Below are 23,752 nucleotides of genomic sequence, written 5' to 3'. Positions count from 1 at the left end.
AAGGCCGGTGCTGGTTCAAGCCAGATCCCAGCCCCAGCCCCAGCCTCAGCCCCAGCCCGAGCCCCAGCCTCATCCCCAGCCCCAGCCTCATCCCCAGCCCCAGCATCAGCATCAGCCCCAGCCCCAGCTCCAGCATCAGCCCCAGCCCCAGCCCCAGCCCCAGCCCCAGCCCCAGCCCCAGCATCAGCCCCAGCCCCAGCCCCAGCCCCAGCCCCAGCCCCAGCATCAGCCCCAGCCCCAGCCCCAGCCTCATCCCCAGCCCCAGCATCAGCCCCAGCCCCAGCCCCAGCATCAGCCCCAGCCCCAGCCCCAGCCCCAGCCCCAGCATCAGCCCCAGCCCCATCCTCAGCCCCAGGCCAGGCCCAGCCCCAGCCCCAGCCCGAGCCCCAGCCTCATCCCCAGCCCCATCCTCAGCCCCAGCCCCAGCCCCAGCATCAGCCCCAGCCCCAGCCCCAGCCCGAGCCCCAGCCTCATCCCCAGCCCCATCCTCAGCCCCAGCCCCAGCCCCAGCCCCAGCATCAGCCCCAGCCCCAGCCCCAGCCCCAGCCCCAGCCCCAGCCCCAGCCCCATCCTCAGCCCCAGCCCAGCATCAGCCCCAGCCCGAGCCTCAGCCCCATCCCCAGCCCCAGCCCCAGCCCCAGCCCCAGCCCCAGCCCCAGCCCCAGCCCCATCCTCAGTCCCAGCCCCAGCATCAGCCCCAGCCCGAGCCTCAGCCCCAGCCCCAGCCCCAGCATCAGCCCAGCCCCAGCCCCAGCCCCAGCCCCAGCCCCAGCCCCAGCCCCAGCCCCAGCATCAGCCCCAGCCCCAGCCCGAGCCCCAGCCTCATCCCCAGCCCCATCCTCAGCCCCAGCCCCAGCCCCAGCCCCAGCATCAGCCCCAGCCCCAGCCCCAGCATCAGCCCCAGCCCCAGCCCCAGCCCCAGCATCAGCCCCAGCCCCAGCCCCAGCCCCATCCTCAGCCCCAGCCCAGCCCCAGCCCCAGCCCCAGCCCCAGCCCCAGCCCCAGCCCCAGCCCCAGCCCAGCCCCAGCATCAGCCCCAGCCCAGCCCCAGCCCAGCCCAGCCCCAGCCCCAGCCCAGCCCCAGCCCCAGCCCCAGCCCAGCCTCATCCCCAGCCCCATCCTCAGCCCCAGCCCCAGCCCCAGCCCCAGCCCCAGCCCAGCCCCAGCCCCAGCCCCAGCCCCAGCCCCATCCTCAGCCCCAGCCCCAGCCCCAGCCCCAGCCCCAGCCCAGCCCCCAGCCCTCAGCCCCCAGCCCCATCCTCAGCCCCAGCCCCAGCCCCAGCCCCAGCCCCAGCCCCAGCCCAGCCCCAGCCCCAGCCCCATCCTCAGCCCCAGCCCCAGCCCCAGCCCCAGCCCCAGCCCAGCCCCAGCCCCAGCCCCAGCCCAGCCCCAGCCCCAGCCCCAGCCCCAGCCCCAGCCCCAGCCCCAGCCCCAGCCCCAGCCCCAGCCCCAGCCCCAGCCCCAGCCCAGCCCAGCCCCAGCCCCAGCCCCAGCCCCAGCCCCAGCCCCAGCCCAGCCCCAGCCCCAGCCCCATCCTCAGCCCCAGCCCCAGCCCCAGCCCCAGCCCCAGCCCAGCCCCAGCCCCAGCCCCAGCCCCAGCCCCAGCCCCAGCCCAGCCCCAGCCCCAGCCCCAGCCCCAGCCCCAGCCCCAGCCCAGCCCCAGCCCCAGCCCCAGCCCCAGCCCCAGCCCCAGCCCAGCCCCAGCCCCAGCCCCATCCTCAGCCCCAGCCCCAGCCCCAGCCCAGCCCCAGCCCCAGCCCCAGCCCCAGCCCCAGCCCCAGCCCCAGCCCCAGCCCCAGCCCCAGCCCCAGCCCACCCTCACCCTCACAAAAGGGGGGAGGGATGGAGTGGGGTCAGAGAAGGGACTGGAGGCAGAGAGCAGTGTCTCTGAGATGTCACCATGGACGGGGTGAGAGGCTGTGCCTGGGTGGGGGGCAGTGCCTGGAGGGGAGACTGAGGCAGGCGGGCCAGGGGCTTGCCTAGGGCCAGCAGACCTGTCGGGAGCTCCGGCCTGGGTTCTATTTGGGAGGTCGGGGAGGGCACGAGGGCCCAACTACTGGTCCCACGGAGACGGGTTTTTCACGCTGGCGACCTCTGACCCCCGCGGGGTGGGGTGGCTGCAGGGTGTGGTCCTGGCTGGGGCCTCCGAGGGGACAGAGGCCAAGAGGGGCCCCCGACCGTTCTGCGGGAGACCACGTGCACGGTGTCCTCCCGGAGCCCGCAGCCCAGGGCGGGGTGAGGGGTGGGGCGGGGGCAGGGCTCCGGGCCTGCCTGCGGGTGGCCCGGGCGTTAGCCACGGTGTCAGGTGAGAACACTCTCCCAGCGCTCCCAGCACGTCCTACAGCCTCGGGTCTGGAGGTCTCCCTGCGAGGCCAGGGGCTGAGTCATGGGGAGCCGGGCCACTGGGGGCCGGGTCACGGGGAGCCGGGCCATGGGGAGCCGGGCCACGGGAGCCGGGCCACGGGGGGCCGGGCCATGGGGAGCCGGGCCATGGGGAGCCGGGCCACGGGAGCCGGGCCACAGGAGCCGGACCACGGGGGGCCGGGCCACGGGAGCTGGGCCATGGGGGGCCGGGCCACGGGAGCCGGGCCACAGGAGCCGGACCACGGGGGGCCGGGCCACGGGAGCTGGGCCATGGGGGGCCGGGCCACGGGGAGCCAGGCCATGGGGAGCCGGGCCATGGGGGGCCGGGCCACAGGAGCCGGGCCACAGGAGCCGGACCACGGGGGGCCGGGCCACGGGAGCTGGGCCATGGGGGGCCGGGCCATGGGGAGCCAGGCCACGGGAGCCGGGCCGGGGCTCGTTCGCTGAGCGGAGGGCGAGCGGTGTGTCGGGGGGTGGGGGGCAGAAGCTCAGCCTGGGGCACTCCTCGCAAAGCCGCCGCCGAGGGCTCCGTCCTGGAGGTGAACGGACAGACGGGCCCGGCATCCTGCCGGCCTCGGGGACCCCCTGCCTGGCCCCCTGGCTCCCCAGGAACAAAGGTGGGCGGCGTTCGCTGGAAACGCTGAAGCAGCGACGAGACAACACGGAGCCTCACGCCGACAGGCTGTTGGGAAGGTCACGTCTGCCCGTCGGCGGGGCTCGGGCTGGGTGTCAGCTGGGAACCAGGAGGTCACGGTTCGATCCCTGTCAGGGCACAGGCCCGGGCTGTGGGCTCCATCCCCAGGAGGGGGCATGCAGGAGGCAGCTGATCAGTGATTCTCATCAGTGATCAGTGATGTTTCTCTCTCCCTTTCTGAGATCAATAAAAGTATACTTAAAAAGAAAATGGCCGGGTTTGAGGAAGCCAGGGACACAAATCCACATAACGGGGTGTGGGGGGACCCCTCCCCCCGGAACAGGACCAGGAGGGACAGCACCCGGGGAGCGCCTGGTGGCTTCTCTCGGCTCCCCACTCCCTGAACCCCGCCATGCCACTGGCCCTCCTACCCCCGCCCCCCCCTACCCCCCCGGGGCTGGCCACTGGGAGGAAGGTTCTGAGGTTCCTGCAGGAAGAGGGAGGCGGGCAGAAGAGGGGAAGGGAGGGGAGCTCTGGGGCTGAGGATCCGGCCTCCCTGCCTGCTCAGGCCAGCTGCTCACCTTCCGCGAGCCTGGACGCCGGGGGCACAAGTCCTGCCCCCTTTCCTGCTCCCCCCAAGTTCTCTCTGAGTCCCACCGGCCCCCCAACTCCCCCGGCCTGGAGGAGGGGAGGCCCCAGCTTCCTGCTCCCTATCAGCCCTCTGGGCCTCGGGGGGCCGCCCGAGCATCGTCCTCGGCCAGCGGTGAGGGCGGTGCCTCCAGGCCCCCAGCTCCGGCCAGAGCGGCCGGACAGCGCGGGCCTCATCGGGCCCAGTGCCTGCCCCCCACCCCGCCGTCCCCACTTCGTCACGGGGAGCCTTCCCGCCGGCTCCTCCTGCCACCGGCTCCTGCCACCGGGTCCGGGGACCAGATGGGCCCGGGGGGCGTCGCGGGTGGGCTCCGTCGGGCCGGCTAACGAGCAGCACGTGTGGCCGACGGGCATCCTGTGCCCCCCGCGCCCGCGGACCGCGTCTGTGGCCGGGGAGGACCTGGCTCCCTTCCTGTGTGCCGCCACGGTCCCGCCCGGCAGCCAGGGCTTGGCAGACGGGCCGGGCGGCGGTGGCGCCCACATCTGGGTGGAAATCGGGCCGGAGCCGCGCGGGCCCAGAGGTGCCGCAGCCGAGCAGCCATTAACCGCCAGGTAACAGATTTGATTAATTTTGTGCCTGGAGGGTTTTTTCTTTTTTCTCCTTTTCCCAAAGAATCGGAGAAAACAAAATATTTTTCTAATTAAATAAATCTACGGGGCACGCTAATGGAGCCCGTCTGCGGGCTGGTGACGGGGCAGGGAGCCGGGAATAATGATTTTATTTTTTCATTAAATAGAATTATAGGCAGTTACTCAGAGCCACGCCGGGCCTAATTGAAAGAAACCCATTTCTCCTTAATTCACTTTCACGGTTTGGGATGATAAAAGAGCGTGTTCACTGGAAAATTAAATAAAAAACACACGTCGGGAAGGGGCCCTTCAGGTGCGCGGCGGCTCCTTCGAGCTGGGGGTGAGGTCGCCAGGCCCAGGTGAGGGGGGCTCGGGCCGGGTCCTGCCCGAGGTTTCGGGGTGACCACAGGCCCTGTGGGTCACCTTCCCGCCCCCCCTCCCTTGTGGCCCGTGCAGCCCAGGGTCTATCTCAGTCCCCCCCTCCTGCGTCCCTGGATCTGGGCCTCCCTCCCGAAAGCATTTCCTCCCCAGGAAGTTTGGGGCCATCAGGACCCCCGGCCGGAGCGTGTGCGTGGGGCCCGGCGCCTTTGGGGGGTGTGAGCTGTCATCCTGACCAGCTGCCCCACCTTCCTCCCCGCTCCCTCCTCAGTCCTCGCTGCCCACGCCGCTGCCCGACACTCCTCCTCCAGGGAGCCCTCCCTGACCGCCCTCCGGTCACTCCCCCTGCTCTACCCCGTCCTGGGTGCGCCCCCCACCCCCACCCCACGAGGCAGCAAACGCGGACGCAGACCTTTGGGTGCTGAGCACACTGGCTCAGGAGAGCCCCGGGGACCGCGGTGGCCAGGCACCCAGCGCCCGTCCCAGCTGCCTGCAGCCCGGACCTCTGGTGTCCGTGCCGTCCGAGGATGGCCCCCGGCCCCGGCCCCGGGGTCTGCCGAGCGTGGGGGATGGAGCCAGTGTGACTCCGGAGCTGTGTGTTAGATTTACTTGTTTTAATTAAGTTGAACTCGCTATGTCCAGCTGGTGGCTGCCATCTTGTGTGCCGTCCAACATTCTGGTGGACCTCGTGCAGCACCCACGCCCCCCTCCTGGAGGAGCTGGGAGGCCCCGGCTGGTCTGGGCTCAGCAGCCACACCTGGTGGTTGAACCGCGATGTGTGATCGATTAGTGATGTCTGCCACGGGTGTGGGATGGAGCGTGGGTGGGGGTGTGTATGAGTGTGTGTAGGGTGGGAGGTGACCAGAGCCAGTAGTGCATCCACCAAGTGTCCCCCGGGAGGAGGGGACTGGGTGCACCCAGTGGGGGGAGGGGAACGGGGGGCAGGGGGACCCCTGGTTTGCTGGCTGAGCCATAGGACCTGGGGTATCCAGGCTGCCTGGGCGGGAGCCTGTGAGTATGGGCTGTGCTGGCCTCAAAGTCTCCCCTGGGGGTCTGCACCCCAACTCCTCCCGGGCGAACTGAGGTGAAGGGAGAGTGGTGCCCCCTCCTGGACTCCTCCCCGCACTGGCCCAGCCCCTGCCCTCCGCCCCCCACACCGCGAGGGGTGAGACAGGCCCAAGCCTCCGCCCGCGGCAATCCAGGGGTGCATGCTCCCCCAAAACTCCCTTCATGGAAGGGGGTGGCGAGGGCTGTGGGGCCTCAGTCTCGGCCTGGAGGAGGGTGGCCAGGCTCGGGCAGGGGTGTGGGTGCTGAGCCGGGTGTTCCTCAGGGGGTTCTCAGTGCCCCCACCTGTGCTTCCTCCCTGGTGGCCTCAGACCCGGGTTGGAGCCTACAGCGTGGGGACTGTTCCCGTGGAGGCCGAGGGGGTGGGGAGGCCGAGGGCGGGGGTGGGGGGAGCCTGGGGGGACGGGGGCGGGGAGGCCAGGGGTGGGGAGGCGGGGGTGGGGAGGCGGGGGCGGGGGGGAGTGAGGGGAGGCCGGGGGCGGGGGGGGGAGGCTGGGGGTTCGGGGGCGGTGGGGAGGCCGCGGTGATGAAGGGGCAGCGGCCCCGGGCCTGACGGATGCCTCACCCCCGAGCTCACAAGCTCACGGCGGACCCTCTAATCTCCGGGTGCAGCCATTCCCTGTAATCACAGCATTAAACTTTCATGCCGCGTCAATAAAACATGCGCTGCTAATAGAGCAGCTGAGCGCGGGCAGGAGGGCCGGTGACCTGCGGGCGGTGCCGGGTGGGGCAGCCCCTCGCCTGGCTGAGCCCTCTCGCCCCGGCAGCAGTGGGCGGGCCCGGGGCCTCCCGCAGGGCCTGTGTCCCCCCCACAGCGTGAGAGGTGGCCCCTCACGCCCGCGTGCTGCCGGAGCTGCCGCCCAGGGGGTCCCGAGCACATGGGCGCCCGGAGGGCGGGGCTCCCCGGCCGGGCCCTGTGTGCCCGCGGCTCTCCCCCTCGCCTCCCGCTGTCGGCCTTTGTGCAGGGAGCTGCCCCGCCCGAGCCAGGGCTCAGGGACTCGGTTCCCGGGGACTCCTCACCCGCCTGGTCAACGCTGCTGGGCCCTCCCCGCCGTGTCCCCTGTGCTCCCCATGTCCTCACTGTTCCCTCCTATGTCCTCCTGTACCCTTGTCCCCCCTGTGCCCCGTGTCCCCGCTGTGCTCCCCGTTCCCCACCGCTCCCTCCTGTGTCCCCCTAGACTAAGGTGACCAGACGTCCTGCTTTTTAAACAATTTGTTCTACACCAAAGCGGGACGTCTGGTCACCTGACCCTATGCCCCTATGTCCCCACCGCTCCCTCCTGTGTCCCCATGGCCTCAGTGTCCCCTGTATCCCTGTGTCCTTGCTGTGCCCCCTGTGCTGTGGCCTGAAGGAGCCAGGCGCTCGGAGGACAGGGACAGAGGGAGGGGCACAGCTCCTGCTGGGGCCCCCGCCCCCGCCTGCCCCTCCCGGCCTGGGCGGGCGGGGCTGGGTGACGTGGTGCGTGGGCACCGGAAGTCTCTCTGCCACCGGTGGGCGGGCCCTCACCCCGCGCCGCGTGTCCCCGCACGGCTCCAGTGAGTCCATCTTTAGAGGGTTATGCCTGCCCCGCGGGGGGGCTCAGCGGACGGAGCATGGCTGAGACTCGGGGTCCTGGCTCTGCTTCCGGCCGAGGGGGGCGTGCAGGCGGAGCTGCTCAGGGTCCTCTCCCCTCACGGAGGTCCTACCTCCCGCCCCCCCCTGCCTCACTGACTCCACAGGAGGGGAGGGAGAGAGAAACATCTGTGATGAGAGAGAGCCATGGAGCGGCTGCCCACTGGGGATGGAGCCCGCAGCCTGGGCCTATGTCCCGACCAGGAATCGAACCCTGACCTCCTGAGTCACAGTGGGCGCTCAGCCCCTGAGCCCGCGCCGCTGCTCGCTCAGCGCAGGCAGTGGGTTTTGGGAATCGGCCTTCGTGTGTGGTGACGTGTGGTCGCTTGCCCGGCTGCCCGCTGCCAAGGGCGTGGCCGCTGGGCTGCCCACCGCCCGCCGCCCGCAGTGGGCAGTGGGCAGTGGGCAGTGGGCAGTGGCAGTGGGCAGTGGCAGTGGCAGTGGGCAGTGGGCAGTGGCAGTGGCAGTGGCAGTGGCAGTGGGCAGTGGCAGTGGCAGTGGGCAGTGGCAGTGGCAGTGGCAGTGGCAGTGGCAGTGGGCAGTGGCAGTGGCAGTGGCAGTGGGTAGTGGGCAGTGGCAGTGGGCAGTGGGCAGTGGCAGTGGGCAGTGGGCAGTGGCAGTGGCAGTGGCAGTGGGCAGTGGCAGTGGCAGTGGGCAGTGGCAGTGGCAGTGGCAGTGGGCAGTGGCAGTGGGCAGTGGGCAGTGGCAGTGGCAGTGGGCAGTGGGCCGGGGCGCCGGGGCGGGAACAGGGTGTCCGTCCGGAGAGCGGCTCCTCCGGGTGTTCGGTGCCACAGCTCAGGGCGCGGCCAGCGGGCACGGTGAGTGGCCGGGTCTCCCGCCTCGGGCACCGGACAGCCAGGGAGGCCAGTGCCCTTGCCCAGCCTCCAGGGCCCCAGGCCTGGCTCCTCCTCCCCCAGCGCAGCCGGCGTGGGCACTGGGCGTGGGCAGGGGCCGTGGCGGGGCACGGAGGCCTGAGGTGTTACCGGGGGCAGGCCAGGCAGGAGGGGACAAAGGCTTTGCCGGGAGGAGCAGCCGGGGGACGCAGACCTTCCTGGAAAACGTGAGGTGCCTCCCGCCGCGGGGAGGGCGGTGGGAGAATGGGGCTTTGTGCCCCGGCCCTGCTCTGGCCACTGGGACTCCCCCCCCCCCCCCCCCCCGCGGTCTGACGGGACGCGGTGGGAAGAGATGGGAGGGTCTCCTCGTGGCGGTGTGAGCCTGGCCTCACATGCACAGCGGGCGGCCTGCTCAGGTCACAGCGGAGTGTGGGCTCCTCTCCCTGCGCCCTGGGCCTCCCGCCCAGGAGGCACCGGTGAGCCGACGCCGTGTCTGCCCTGTGCCGAGAGCCTGTGCCGAGACGCAGCCGGGGGCCGGTGCTGCTGGTGCCGAGACGCAGGGGCCTGGGGCCGACAGGCCCTGCCCGGGGAGACGGGGGCTGAGCTCAGAGGTGCCCACACGGGGGGGAGGGACGTCCTGGGCCCACGGGGTCCGCCCGGGCCCGGCCCGGTGCCACGCTGGACCCGCTCTGACGCCCCCTTGGCCTGGGGGCCGGAGGCGCAGCTCCCGGCGGCCCGCGGCTGCGTGGGGGGAGGGCCAGGGCGGGGCCAGGAGGGCGGTGGGCGCTGGAGACGGGGAGGGGGCCTGGAGCGGTGTCACTGCCTCTCAGTTTCCCGGCTCAGCCTGAGGGGCGGCCCCCAGCGGCGGCGGCGTCGGCGTCCGGGCGAGTCTGCCCGGAGGGTCCCACTCCGTGGGGCCTTGGCTGGGACTCTCGGTGGGGGTTCCTTCCCGTCCACGGACTGTTCTGGAAAAGCTGCGCTGCCGGCCGTGTGCACGGGGGCGGAGGGGACGGTGATTTACACGCCTCGGCTGTAAGCCCGGACGCCATAAACAGGCCGTAAACCGTCCCGCACAGCCAGGCCGGGCGGTGGCAGCACGGGGGACCCTGGCGGCGCGGGTGCCGGAGGCTCAGCCGGGCCAGGGCCAGGGTCAGGGTCAGGGTCAGGCCTCCACCGGGCCCCCAGCCTCTGGGCCAGGCCGCCGCCTCTCCCGGGCTGGTGCGGGCTTTGGGAGAACAGCTGCCTCCGTGACGAGCTGGCATTTCAGTTTCTCTTTAAAAATAGAAGCCCCGGGAACCTGCTCCGGGCTGGGTCTGATCAGATACCGGCCGCTGGGGTTCCAGCCCGAGCGCCAAACCCGACGCCTGCTGCCCAGCGAGCGGGGTTTCCGGGGCTCCCGGGGCCGAGGCCGGGCTCCGCCTCGCTCCCCACCCTCCGGAAGCTTCCAGACGCCCGACTCCCCTGGGGCCGCAGCGGGAGCCGCCCCCCGCCGGGCGCTCCGGGTCCGGGCCCTCACGCCTCCGTCGCCTTCGTGCGAAAGGCAGTCCCAGGGCCGCGGCGGAAACCCTATCCGCGCGATAGCATCTCCGCGCACCCGGAGCCGATCAGCCCAGGGCCCGGAGCGGGCGGGAGGCGCGTAATTGGGACCAGGTGAGCCCCTGGATCGGGGCAGAGACAGGCCGTGCCGCCGAGATTAGTTTCAATTAGGCAGCTGCAGGCGAATGGCGGGCCGGAGATTGAAACAAGGAGGCGGGCCCGTGGCCGTGGCTCCGGGCCTGTGGCCGGGCCCACTCACTGGCCGTAACCGATTCACCGTCGACTCTGCCTCCGCCGCGCCCGCTCGCCCCACCCCTTTCCAGAGTTACGGTGCCTGAGCCGGGGGAGGTGTGAGGGGACAGGGGACAGGCAGGGGTGGGGTGGGGGGTGCAGGGGTCAGTGGGCTGCCCGCCGCCTGGGAATCTTGTCCTTGATCCTCTGTGTGGGGTTCCTGCCGGCCGCTGCGTCTTGAGAGAGTTCATGAACACTTTTTTTTTTTTTTAAAAAGAAATAAGCTTTTCTTGCTGAGACCAGTGTGGCTCAGTGGATGGAGCGTCGGCCTGCAGACCGAAGGGTCCCAGGTTCGATTCCGGGCAAGGGCATGTACCTTGGTTGCGGGCACATCTCCAGTGGGGGGTGTGTGGGAGGTAGCTGATCGATGTTTCTAGCTCTCTATCCCTCTCCCTTCCTTTCTGTAAAACAAAAAATCAATAAAATATATATGTTTTAAAATAAATGTTTCTTTTATGTTTTTATTGATGTCAGAGAGGAAGGGAGAGGGGGAGAGAGAGAAACATCAACAATGAGAGACAATCTTGGATCGGCTGCCTCCTGCATGCCCCCCACTGGGGATCCAGCTGCAACCTGGGCAGGTGCCCTGACCTCCTGGGTCATAGGACAGCGCCCAGCCTCCGACCCACGCGGGCCAGGCCCCGCCCCATCTTCAAAGAGGTCTGGGTGCTGCCAGGCCTGGTGCTTCCTCACCCTGAGGGCGGCTCCAGCTCTCCTCCTCCCCTTCGCCCTCCTTCCTCCCGAGAGGGGGTGCCCTGGCCCTGCCGGGGGTCCCGCCCTGCCCCGCCCCGCCCCCGCCCGGGAGCGGCTCTGCGCGCTGAGGGGCGGCAGAGGCCACCTGTCCCGGCCGGGAGCCGCCGCCGGTGCTGCCCGAACGGGGCCGGGGGGCGGACAGGGCCGGCCGCCTCCCAGCTCTTCCCTGCCCCCCCCGCCCCCCCAGGCCCGTCAAGCGCGCGGAGTGCTCGCGTGTTTTATAAATCCTCCCGCCGTAATGACAGCTAAATTATGGAAAATGCATTTTCACAGCTGGCGAGAAAAGCCATTAGCATTAATCAGGCGGCCGCGTCGGGATCGGCCTGGTCGGCCGGTGACGCCGGGGACGTGCTAGCCGGTCGTGAGCGGGTCCGTGTGAACGGGCGGCGTCCGCTTCCCGGGACACGCAGGGCCGTGCTCACTGCGGCACCTCGAGTCTCGCCTGTCCCCCGCCCTTTGCTGGGGGACCCTCCCCCTACAGCAGGGGGCCCCCTTCCCTCAGAAGCCCGGGACCCAGTCCTGGTGCCTGTGGCCCGGTCACCGCAGGGGACAGGCCGCCAGCACAGCGGGCCGCCCTCCCCGCGGCCAGGAGGGCGCTCGGCCGCCGGGTGCCGGGGTGCCGAGGGGCGGCCACGTGAGAGCCGGGCTGGGAGGCCCTGGGAGACTCTCTGTTTGGACATCGTTTCTGGTGAACAAAAAAGTTGCCAGGAATCCAGAAGTTTCTGGAACCTTCATCTCTTTAGGATTCTTTCCAAACCCCAGGACTCTGTGTACCCCTGAGAGGCACACCCAGCCTGGGGACCGTCTCCAGGGAACCCCGTGTGTCCCCAGACCCTCATACCCACCCAGCCACCCCCCTCGATGGTGTCACACAGCGGGCATGGCGGCAGCCAGCAGGGCGCCCCGCCGGCGGCGGGGGGGGGGGGGGGGGAGGGCGGGGAGGCGGGAACAGGGAGGCAGGTGTTTTTCTGGAGCAAAAAGCACCACGTTCTCTTCTCCCCATGAACTGGGGTGTCTGCCCGGAGGCCTGACTGGGCCCCACCGACTGGGTCCTGTCTCCCAGGAGGGACATGCATTCCTGTTTTATATTTTATGTTATATATATATTTTAAATAATTTTTTTTTGTAGAGAGGAAGGGAGATAGAAAGCTAGAAATATTAAAAAAATATATTTTATTGATTTTTTACAGAGAGGAAGGGAGAGAGCTAGAGAGCTAGAAATGTCGATGAGAGAGAAACATCGACCAGCTGCCTCTTGCACACCCCCTACCGGGGATGTGCCCGCAACCAATGTACATGCCCTTGACCGGAATCGAACCTGGGACCTTTCAGTCCGCAGACCGACGCTCCACCACTGAGCCAAACCGGTTTCGGCTAGAAATATTGATGAAAGAGAAACATCGACCAGCTGCCTCCTGCACACCCCTGAGTATGTGCCCACAACGAAGGTACATGCTCTTGACCGGAATCGAACCCGGGACCCTTCAATTCGCAGGCCGACGCTCTGTCCAATGAGCCGCACCGGCCAGGGCTGGGGCATTCATTCTCTGTCCGAGGGAATGAGAGATCCGAGGGCCTCCCGTTGGGGCCATTGGTGGTGTGGTTGTTGCCAGGATTCCCACCGGGGGACGCCCGAACAGAGAGACAGAGAGAAACATCCATGTGAGAGAGACACATGGACTGGTTGCCTCCTGCACACGCCTCGGCCAGGGCCCAGGCCAGGGAGGAGCCTGCCACTGAGGGACGTGCCCTGGACCAGCACCCAACCCGGGACCCTTAAGTCTGCAGGCCGACACTCTCCGCTGGGCCCCGCCGGCCAGGGCCCGTGACCGGTCTGAAAATGAAACGCAGATGGTCCGGGCGGGTGTGGGGGCTGGACCGCTCTCAGAGCGGTGCCCTAGGGGCCGTGCCCAGGTGGCAGCCTCACGGGGCCCCACCCCCTGGGCTCCGGGCCCGCTGCCGAGTCCAGCGCTTCCGCAGACGGAGATGCACGGCTTCCCAGGAAGGGAAACGGATATCAACAAACGCCCACCGCAGGCCCGACCGCTTCCTCCGCCGCCCGGGGACCTGCGCCCGCCCGCCCATGGCCCTCCCCCCGCCTCCCGCCCCCCCCCCCCCCGGCCCAGGTCCAGGCCTGGAGCCTGAGGAGGGCAGCGGCAGGGGCTGGGGACCACCCGGACAGGGGCTGCCACAGCTGTGCCCTCGGAGGCCGCAGTGTCCATCAGCCTCTGAAAACCTCATGGGCACCGGCCACGCGGCCTGGCGTCTGCCTTCCTGTCCCGGGGCCAGCCATGGGGTTGGCACTGACCCTGGAATGTGACCTTCGGTGCCAGGCAGCTCGTGGGCCCAGCACACACGCGGGCCCCGTGGCCAGACTCACTCCCCATCGGGGCCGGGGCCGAGCGTCCGGGCTCTCTGGCCTCGTCTGGTCAGAAAGCGGCGAGGCCCGGCCGGCGGGGCTGAGGCTGAGCGTCGACCTGTGAACAGGAGGTCGCTGTCCGATTCCCGGTCAGCGCACAGGCCGCGGGCAGGCTCGATCCCCTGGGCGGGGCTGCAGGAGGCACCGGTCCGTGATTCTCTCTCTCCCTCTCCTTCCCTCTCTGAAATCAATAAAAATAATTTAAAAAAAAGAAAAAAGCCAGCGAGTGTGGGAGTCACGCGGCCCCCTGGGCCCCTACTGACCACTTTCCAGAAATCATTCCTGGTGAGGAGCCCACGCAGGCTCAGGGCGCAGCTCACCTGCACCAGGCGGGGTGGGGGAGGGGTGATGGGCCTCACACCTGCTGCACCCTCTGCCCGCCCAAGGTCACCGAGGAGGGCCGGCCCGGGCAGGGGGCCCCTCGCCCCGCCGGCCTGGCCGTGGGGAGCTCAGGCGGCAGGGAAGGCGGGGAGGGCCGGCCGGGGAGGGATGGCCGGCAGACACGGGCGGCCCAGATCCAGACCAGCGCCTTGTCCACGGCCCTGCCCTGGCCGCCCTCCTGCGCCTGTTCGGTTTGGCAAAGCCACACCCCACTCCCTGTGGGTGGAACTCTGGGCGGCAGGGCCATTGGGGGGCGCCCCCCCGCCCCCCGCTTTGGGGATTGGGCTCCGAGCAGATGCCCAGACCCGCCCCATCAGTGAGGCCGTGTGTCTCCCTCCTGCGGGCCCCGGGCAGGCGGAGGGGACGGATGGGGGTCACGCTCCGCTCTGGGCCTGGAGGAGGCGGGGCCCGGAGCCTTCGGGGGCCTGGCTCTCAGCTCGCGCTGCCCATGAGAAAGGGGCCGTCTCACTGGTGGGGCCGGAGGGACAGCACAGCTGGGATTTGGGCGCGGGAGCGTAAGCCGCCCGAAGCGGTGGTCTGACAGCCCTCACTCAGGTGGGCCCAGCCCTGGGTCCCCCGCCCCCCTTTGGCCTGGGGGCTCTGGAGGAGGCGGTGGGCAGGGACCTCGCCAGCCGGGGCCCGGGGCCTGAGCGCCTGGCCTGTGCAGGCCCCACGGTCTGTGATGCAGTGACGGATGGTGTCCATCATGCCCACCGCCACCAGGGGGCTACAGAGGGCCCGCGTGAGCCCCGGGCGGCGCCAGGTGCTTCTGGTCACCCCAGGGGCGGGTGTCTCTCTGGGGAAGCCCAGGCCCTGCTGGTGGGGAGACCCTCCTGAGACTCTCCATCGCCGGCAGCTGGACCCCACAGCCACGGTGACATGCAGTGACACGCAGCGGCACGCAGCGACATGCAGGGACACGCAGGGACACAGGAGCAGGTCAGACCAGCCCCAGCCAGCGGAGCACCCCTGCCCGCACCCCTCATGGCCCCACCCCTCATGGCCACCCTCCGAGGGGCCCAGAGAGGCCTCGGACGTGTCGGGGGGTGCTGGCCACGCCGGCTGGTCCCCATGGGCGCACCTCGGCCGGGGCCCCGAGTCCGCCGTCCGCGCCCAAGGCCGCCAGCCCCCGGCTCCGCGGCGTCCGCCCTCCGGGCCGGCGGCCGTGTTTATTTAGACTTCCTAAAGCTGACAGCTCGAATCAGCCTAATTCACCTGACGCTCGCCAAGCACCGCCTGTTTACTTTACGCTCTTCCACCCGGTAACCCAACCCGCTCTCCGCGCGTTCGCCCGAGCATCTGCGGCCCACGCCGCCGCCGCCAAGGACACGGCTCCGAGCCGGCGGGGGCGGGCGGGGGCTGCCGGGGCCCCAGGGAGCCGGGGACGGGTGTGCGCCCTCGGGGTCGGTGCGGACCCGGCCTCGGGAGGCGCCTCTCCCGGTGTGGGCGCGGCGAGGGGCGGGCGGTGGCCCACGCGTGACTCTGCGTGTACCCAGCTTCCCTCTGGGCTGGACGCTCCGTGTGTGCCAGCCGGCCCCGCCTGCGCCCCTTTTACAGAAAGACCCTCGAGTGGAGGCACCGACGGCCAGCATGGAGCCGAGTTCCAGGGGGACAGGCCGCTCATGGGCCGGCACCACGGGGCAGCTGCCCGGCTCGGAGGGGCGTGGGGTGGCGGGGAGCTGGACAGGGAGCCCCCGTCCGGGGCCGGGCTGTGGAGCACTAGCACCCCGTGAAGGGGACCCAGACCCCGTGGGAGGGTGGGGGGAGGGGAGCCCCGGGCAGGCCGCGGCTCTTGTCCCGAGGGCTCTCTGCTGCGGTGCTTCTGCCAGGGCAGGCGGCAGTGCGGCCCGGCCCGAGTGTGTGGCTCCTGCAGGATGGACGGTGGGTGAGGCTGATGAGAGGCCCGTGCCTCATGTCGCCCTCTGGTGGCGGGGCCGCACGTGACCGCACAAACAGTGAAGGGACACACCCCTCTCAGAGGGAAGTGTGAAGGACACCGCGCAGTGAGACGCCGGGGTCTGGGCTCCGGTGCCCAGGGGCAGTCAGGGGGGCTTCCTGGAGGAGGTGGCCGCCGCAGGAAGGTCTGGGCAGGAGTCTGGGTGGGGAGAGGAGCTGTTGCAAAGGCCCCGGGGTGAGACTGACCTTGGCGTCGGCGGAACAGAGCCGTTTTCACCCCAAAGTGTGACGCACACTCCCCCCTAGAGCTGCCGGCTCCCCTGTGTCCCTGAGCTCCAGTCCTGACGGGTGGGTGCTCTGTGGGGTCGGCCACCAGCTGGATGACGGGGCTCAGACCACCCTTGGGGTCCCCGTGGTCTCCCCAGGACCCCTCGCAGCCCTGGCCCTGGCTTCCCTCCCACGTGCCGTGTGGTGAGGTCTCGGAGGATGTGGGCGCCCTCTCCAGGCGGGGGCGGGGGGGGGCTGCCGGGGAGGAGGGCCCCCCAGTGGCCATTCCTGTGGTCATGGCCTCCGTGGCCTGAGCAGGCCCAGCCTGGGTCCAGGGAGGCCCCGCCTGCACTCTGAGGCCTGGGCCCCTCCCTGCGGACGGGGCTGGGGCGGCGAACAGAGGTGAGGAGGTCGGCAGCGCCCGGGGCGGGCGGGAGGCGGGGGGCGGCAGATGCAGGGCCGGCCCCTGGGTGGCCGCCGACCGCCCTGCCCGCCCCTCCCTCCTCTGCGGAGCGCTCCCCCCGGGAAGGGCCGGCTGCTCGGAGCCATACATCTCTGTCAGAATCTCTATGAATAAATTAACCTTTTTAAAGATTAGTGCACTCCAGTACCTCGGGGTTTTAAAAACAGAACGAATGCTAAAAATATTTTGACAGAGCTCCGAGTTTGCAGGCGGCTCATCAACAAAGCCCAGACCCAGACCCCGGACCCAGACCCGGCCTCCTGGCCCAGGCGGAGTGGGGGTGCAGGGAAGTGCTGTGTCCGCCCCCAGCGGAGTGGGGGTGCAGGGATGTGCTGTGTCCGCCCCCAGCGGAGTGGGGGTGCAGGGGGAGTGCTGTGCCCGCCCCCAGCAGAGTGGGGGTGCAGGGGGAGTGCTGTGCCCGCCCCCAGCGGAGTGGGGGTGCAGGGGATGGCGCGTGCCCCCGGGAGCATCTGACCTGGGGGCCGTGCCGCTGCCATGGGCTCCTGGTCCTGGGCAGTCTGCTCTCGGGCCAGGAGTGCGGGCACGGGGGGCGGCGCTGGCCGTAGCGGGGGGCGTGGGGCTGGCGGGGCCTCCTGCCCAGAGGAGCAGCTTGTCCCCGGGCGGGAAGGGGTGGTGTCCCAGGCCGGGTCAGGAGCGGGGCCTGTCCAGGCTGTGGCCTCGGGGAGGGGGGGGCACCGCGCCCCCAGAGAGGAGCTCGGCTCTCAGCGGGGCCAGGGAGCCACCGGGGGCTGTGGAGGGGGCTGGGAGCCAGGACCAGGCACCAGGACAGCTCGGGGTGGCCCAACGTGGGCGACTCGGGCCCCCAAGTCCTCTCCTCGCCCAGGCCTCCCGCTGCTCTCCGTGGCGCACAGGCCTGGCTCCTGGAGGTGGGAGGTGCTCAGTGGCAGCCCCGCCTCCTGGCCCCTGGAGCCCCAGTCTGCCTGCCCCGGGCCCTGGGCTCCTGGCCCTGAGGCCCCGGGTGCGGAGTCTGTGCCTGGCGCAGAGCGGCGTGGGGCGCCCCGTCAGGGAGGGGCTGGTCCCCCTGACAGTGCCCGCGGCCCTCCTGTGCCCTCCTCTCCCGGTGGAAACGCCGGGCGGGACCTGCTTTCCGGGAGCCGGGGCGGTCCCTTCTCTCCAGTCCCTCCAGGCACCCCGTCCGGGGAGCCCCGCCCCACCTCTCCCGGCTCTGCCGCTCAGTGCTCCGTGGCTCGGCGAGACCCCGTGGAGGCCGGCCGGCGTCCTGCCTTCCGGTGACCAGCAGACACCACTCTCCAGCCCGAGCGGCTCAGGTTAAAGACGCAGCAGCCATTTTCCTGTGGAGACGGCCAGGCCCTCAGAGGTGCCTTCCGTGGTGATGGCGGTGTCGGCCTGGACCCTGAGTGTCTCTGGGCGGGGGGTGCCGGGCTGGGGGGTAAGCCAGGGGGCTTCCTGGAGGCGGCGGCACGTGGCTCAGGAGCGGAGTCTCCCTCCTTCGGTCTCTGTTCCAGTCCGTCCACACGGAGGTGTGTACCCCAGGTGGAGGGCGCTCGCTACCTCCGTGCAGCACGGGCCGGCGAGGAAAGGGGGCGTGGCCAGGGGGACATGCTGTGTGAGGAGGCCCTGGGGTCAGCGTGTGCAGGACAGGGGTCCTGAGGGGGGCTGAGGGTGTGGTTTGGGCTGGGGAGGGGTTTGGGCCTTTAGGGTTCTGCTCTGTGACGTGGTTTCCCTTCGGCGGCGGCGGGTCCCGGGCTGTCTGCAGACCCCACGCTAGAGACGGGGTGCCCTGGCATTGCAGAGACCCATCGAGGGAGGGGGTGGGCGAGACCTGCCCCAGAGCAGCCGGGCCTTTCCCGTCACTCCCCTTTGCGGGCAGCTGGGAGCACACGGGGGTGGCCCGGCCAGCTGGGCCCACCCGGCTCCCTCCCTCCCGGGCGGCCTGTCTGGAGCCCGAGGCAGGACCCTGTCCGACAGCTGGCTCTCGTCTGCCGTCCGTCCGTCCCCGGCTTCCCGTCCCACTCGCCTTTCATCGCCGAGCAGGATCCGGGCGCTGGGCTTCCGCGGGAGCCGGCTCCGGGGTGGGCACCCGTGGGAGGGGCGGCTGGGGGTCCGCCTGGCGCCCCGTCCCCAGCCCCGCCCTGCCCGGCACGGAGACACAGCGTTCGCACAAAAGGTAATTCAGCAAGTTTTGGACCGAATCCCGCTATTTGCTTACAAGGACCTATTTATAGCGCCTCCCCTCCGGGGTCGGTCAGCCATGCGTGCATGTTCGGGAGTTTATAACGATTATTAAATTTAACGTTGGCTGCGGTTTTAATTCAGAGCGAAAGCTGCAAACCGGAATGTGTTTCGGGGCGGCTGCCAGCCAGTGTGTTTCCAGCCCCCGCCCCCGCCCCCCGCCCCCCGCAGGCCCAGGTGGGTCTGGGAGCCCCGACCCCGAAGGGACTTTCCGAGTCCCGAGTGCGCAGGCGCCCGGCTGCCTCCCTTCCCGTGACCCTGGCCCTGGGCAGCCTCGGGGTCATGAGCCGAATCCGGTGGCTGCAGGAAGGGTTCAGCCTGGATTTCGTTTGCTTTTCTTCTTCTTCTTCTTCTTCTTCAAAAAAAAAAAAAAAAAAAAAAGTATTTTATTGATTTTTCACAGGAAAGGAGAGGGATAGAGAACTAGAAACATCGATCAGCTGCCTCCTGCACACCCCCCACTGGGGATGTGCCTGCAACCAAGGTCCATGCCCTTGACCGGAACCGAACCGGGGACCCTTCAGTCCGCAGACCGACGCTCTATCCACTGAGCCACACCAGCCAGGGCTGCTTTTCCTCTCTGTGGCTGTGGCTGCCCAGCGGCTCCCAGGTCCTTGTGCCCGGGGAAGGGGCGGTGGCTGGGCTCAGACCCGACCCCCTGCTGAGCCCCAGAGCTCGTGGGCTTTGCTCCACGATAGCGGCTGGCGTTGCGTGCGATGGTGCAGAGCGGGTGCAGGCTGTGCCGGGCGTGCTCAGTGCCAGGCGGGGCTCGGTCAGCACCCGCTGTCCAGCCATTTTGGTGCCTCCTTCCCGCCCAGCTCTGGACGGCCGCACCCACCTCCTGGGAAGCGGGTCCCGGGTGCTCCCCCATGGCCCTGCCTGGGCGGTGCAGTGGGAGGCCAGGTCACAGGTCACACAGCCGACAGGTGATGAGCTGAGGCTCACAGGGGTTAGGGGCCCATGGTCAGGGCCTGAGTCCCACCTCAGATGGCACTGCCGGGCAGGGCGGGCAGCAGGGGGCAGCCACTGTGCCACGAGGTGGCCCTCACAGCCGGTCCTGGGGGTCCTTGGCTTGCCAGCGCCCGCCCGGCTGGCCACCCCTTTCCCCCTCTGCCTGCTGCCCTTGTGGGGTGCCGGGTGGTCCATCTCCGTGGTCATAGCTGGAGGCCGGGTGGCAGCTGAGGGGCCGGCCCTCGGCGCGGCGGGCGGGCAGTGCTGACGGGCGGCAGTCCCCAGCGTCCACCCTCTGCCGGTGGCCGCGGAGCGGGCGGCAGGAGGAAGCGGAGCCTGGCCCGGGCGGCCGGTAGGGGGTGTCCCCGGCCCGCCTTCCGCCTCCTCGCCCGCCCGCGGCCGCCGCCCGCTCCCTCCGCACAAGCTGGGCGCATCTGGAAGTGTTTGATTTGACAGAGTGTCGCTTTACATTGCAGAAATGAGCGTAAGCGGTTTCTGACCCACCAAGTGAGAAATGTGATCCGGGTTTACTGCCGACCCTTTAAATAAAAAGCAGATCGCTCATTAAACCATTATCTCTCCGGGCGGGGGCGGCATTGCACAGATGGGAGCGGATGCGGCTCTGTCTGCGGCCGGCGGGCCGCGGTCACCCGGTCACTCCGGGCTGCGGGGCTGCGGGGCTGCGGGAGGTTTGCCCACAGCCTCGCCGGGAGGGCGCAGGCGTCTGTGAGGGGGCGGCCTTAGGGGCCTGACCCAGGGGCTCCCTCAGGGCTGAGAGCCTGTCCTGCCAGGGGGGGGGGCCAGGACAGAGGGCCCACGTGGGCTGGCCGTGCCGGGCTCCTCGGGCCGTGCCTGCCGCGGAGATGCCGGTGGACACGGAACCCACTCCCGTGGCCTCAGCCCGGAGCGCGTGGCTCCGGACCGCAGGGTCTGTGTGTGGATGGGCAGCGGGTGGCAAAGCCCGGCCCTCCCGCTGCAGGCGCCCCTCCGGGCAGGGCCTGCCGGCCAGGGTCCAGGCCGACGCTGGAGCCCCTGTTTGCAGGGTGACACTGGCAACCGGGCTCAAGAGCCCCCACGGCACTGCGGGCAGGGCGGGCGGCGGGGGCGGCGACTGTGCCACCGAGGTGGCCACGCGGTCCAGCCCCGCAGCCCGGTCCCAGGGTCCTTGGCTGCCAGCGCCCGCCGGGCTGGCCGCCTCTGTCTCACCAGGCCGCTGCCCTCGGGGTTGCCGGGCGGCTCATCTCCACGGTCATGGCGGGGACGCACGGCCGCCCAGTCCCCTGTGCTCACGGCGGGGGCCCGCCCGGTCCCTGTGCTCACGGCGGGGGCCCGCCCGGTCCCTGTGCTCACGGTGGCAGCCTGGGCTGGCGCAGGCCTCACGGCCGCCGCTGACCTGGAAGGGGCCTCCCCGGCGACAGCCCCTCGGGTGGGCGGGGCCAGGCTCCCGGTTCAGGGTGTGGCTGTGTCTCTGTGGGCGTCCAGGCCCGGGTGGCGGGGACCCAGGTCTCCAGGTGACAGCGGGGCGTGGGGCTGCGTCTGGCTCGGGGGCTGGGTCCCGGGCTCCCGGTGGCCCAGTGCCAGGGCTGAGCCAGGCAGGCGGCTCGGGGTGCTGCCCGCAGTGCCGCCTCCTCCGGCCGCTTCCTGTGGTCCCTGGGCTGGGCTCTGGCGGGGCGGCCCCCCTGACCACTTCTTGTTTGTACGGTGCCTGCTGGTGAGCCAGGGGGCCTCCTGGCTCCTTGATCACCAAGACCTGCACACTCACACACACGAGGACATGCACACTCAACACACACACACACACACACACAGGACATGTGCACTCACTCTCACGAGGGCAGGCACACACACACACATGAGGGCAGGCACTCACACACATGCGGACGTGCACACTCACACATGTGAACGTGCACACTCTCACGAGGGCAGGCACACTCACACACTCTGGGGCAGGGGTGGCCATCGCACAGATGGGAGCGGATGCGCTCTGACTGGCCGGGCGGGGGCGGCCGGGGCACCGGTCACTCCGGGCGGAGGGATGGCTGGCGGCTCCTGGGAGGAATGCCACGTTCCTGGGCCTCCAGCGGGACCTGCCCGCCAGCCCCCGACGCCATGGCTGCACCCTCATCGCCGGGCTCCGGGGCCAGTTCTCAGGGCCGAGGGGCGAGCCCCGTGCCCCTTGCTGCCCCGGCTGCACCCAGCGGAGGCGCACGGCCATGCCCCGGGCTGGGCGCCGGCGCGGTGCCGACTTCCTCCACCCGCTGAGTGGGTGAGCCGCGGACGGCGCCGACGGGCGCAGATGGGCGCAGGCAGGGAGCAGGCAGGCCACCGCAGCCGTAGTCCTGGGCGCCCGCCGGCTGCCGGTGCGCGGTGGTTGCTGTGTGAACTGTCCCACTGGAGGGCAGACCCTGTCCTGCCGGCCCGGTGATGGTGCAGCCCCGGGGAGCCCTCGCCTGGCCAGCCCTCGCTGTGCCGAGCTTCTGGGAGGGCACGTGATGGCGGCTGACGAGACCCCATCTCACCGCGGATCCCAGGAGCCGTGGGGCTGCGTGGGGCCCCTGGCTCTGTCCTGCCCTGCAGGGTCCAGCTGCCGATGGGGCTGGGGTCCCGGGGCGCCTGCCCCCAATGCACACCCCCTCCCGGGCCAGCAGCCCTGACGTCATTGCCGCTACGTGCCCGATCCGGAGGCACCCTGATGGGGCCGGCGCCCGCAGTGTGCTCCGGCCGTGCCTCTGCCGGCCGACACGCTGCCTCGTCCGGCTTCCCCGCCCCACGGCTGTGTGCCTGAGAGCGAGGCCGGGTGGTCAGAGCCAGTGCCATCCAGCCTGCCCGTCCCCGGCCAGACCAGAGGGCAGAGGTGGCACAGGGCGGCTGAGGCAGCCCCAGCACCCCACCCCCCATGTCTGCTCTCCGTGTCACCGTGGACATGGCGGACGCCAGGGAGGAGGGCCCTGACTGCCCGGAGCCTCCCGGCCGTGGAGCCGGTGGAGCTGGGCTCCCTCTCCAGCCGTCTGCGGGGGGCCCGGGTCCCTGACCCCCAACACCGCAGAGCGGGGGCACCGGGTCAGACATGAGGGGTGGGTCACGCCCCCTGCTGCCCCCCGTCCTGCAGGCCCCGTGACGGACCGTCCCTGTGCCTTGAACGGTCTCCGGGCGCGGGCTGCGGGCCCTCCCCGCCGGCCGCGCTGCCCGGCGCCGAGCTCGGGAAAACCCATTACGGCCGCGTCATCAATCTGGGCTGCCGCCGCGGGCGCTCCGCCTCGATTTAACGGGCGGCTTCCCGGCCCGGCCGCCGCGCTCCCTGATCAGCTTTGTTTAATTATCAAAATATTTGATGCAGAAAATTGACATTCGCTCCGAAGGGTCTGCCCTCCTCCCCTGCCCGGCTCCCGGCGACACCGAGGCCTCGCTGCGCCCTGAGCCTCAGAATAGCGAGCGGGCCGCCCGGCCCTGCCCGGCCAGGAGGACACGCCAGAGCCGCCGCCCGAGCTGCCGGATCCCTCCCCGGGCACCGGGGTGCACGCCCAGGCCATGCCCGCGGCCAGGGCAGCGTCGGGGGCAGCTGGGGCTGGGCCTGCCCCTGAGCCGGGGCTGCTCCTCACCATTGGCAGCACAGGGCCCCCACCCGGTGCCGCCGGGGGCGCCCCACCTTCGGGTGTTGTCAGGGCCTCGCCCCGTCTTCAGTGCCTGTGGGGCCCTTTCGGTCGGGGTCCAGGCTGCCCGGGGCGCAGAGCCCTCCTTGGGGCCCGGACCAGGCCCGTGGCCAGAGGCCCGGCAGTAGGAGCGGCACACACCTGGGCGGTGAATCTGGTGCAGCCGGGAGCGGGTGCTGCCTGCCCGGGCTCAGGCATTCCCTCTGCGTGCTGGGCGCCACCCCCTGGGCTTCAGCCCGGGCACGGCCGGAGCCCGCCCCCCCGGCCACACACTGGGCGCCCACCCGGCCCTGGTCAGGCCTTCGCTCTGGTCCTGGAGCCCTGTGCCTGCATGTGTGTGCTTGCCGTGTGCCAGTGTGAGCCATGCATGTGCACATGTGCGTGCCCCTGTAGGTGTGTGACCACATGCATGTGTGTGCATGTTGCCGGCTAACCCAGGGCCATGAGTGCCAGCCTCAGGGAGGCCCCTCCTGCCTCCTGGGTCTGGGCCCACGGCTGCCCGGTTCGTCCTGGTCCGAGGGTCAGGCTTAAGCCTGCAGAGGGTGCCGGGGGGCCAGGGGGGCTGGGAGGCCAGGGGTGCAGGGGGGGGCCAGGGATGCGGGGCCAGGGGTGCGGGGGCCAGGGGTGTGGGGGCCAGGGTACGGGGGCCAGGGGTGCGGGGGGGCAGGGGTGCAGGGGGGCAGGGGTGCGGGGCCATGGGTGCGGGGGCCAGGGGTGTGGGGGGGCCAGGGGTGCGGGGGGCAGGGGTGCGGGGGCCAGGGGTGCGGGGGGGCAGGGGGGCAGGGGTGCGGGGCCATGGGTGCGGGGGCCAGGGGTGTGGGGCAGGG

General features: G+C 70.5%; 1 protein-coding gene across 1 annotated transcript in view; it reads left to right on the top strand.

Moving 5' to 3' along the window:
• Window positions 1-22,541, top strand: part of TNFRSF14 (TNF receptor superfamily member 14) — a gene marked incomplete at its 3' end in the record, with an annotated part of 24,503 nt that extends 1,962 nt beyond the window's left edge. The window contains exons 4-5 of the mRNA XM_084871331.1: window positions 21,357-21,541; window positions 22,385-22,541. Of these exons, the coding sequence (XP_084727457.1) occupies window positions 21,357-21,541; window positions 22,385-22,541 (342 nt within the window). The remainder of the gene's footprint in view (window positions 1-21,356; window positions 21,542-22,384) is intronic.
• Window positions 22,542-23,752: the final 1,211 nt, after the last annotated feature.

The sequence above is a fragment of the Pipistrellus hanaki genome (assembly GCF_964339955.1).
Source record: "Pipistrellus hanaki genome assembly, chromosome: 2".
Lineage (NCBI taxonomy): Eukaryota > Metazoa > Chordata > Mammalia > Chiroptera > Vespertilionidae > Pipistrellus > Pipistrellus hanaki.
The sequence above is the reverse complement of the archived record's forward strand: the minus strand, read 5'-3'. Positions and strand labels throughout refer to the sequence as shown.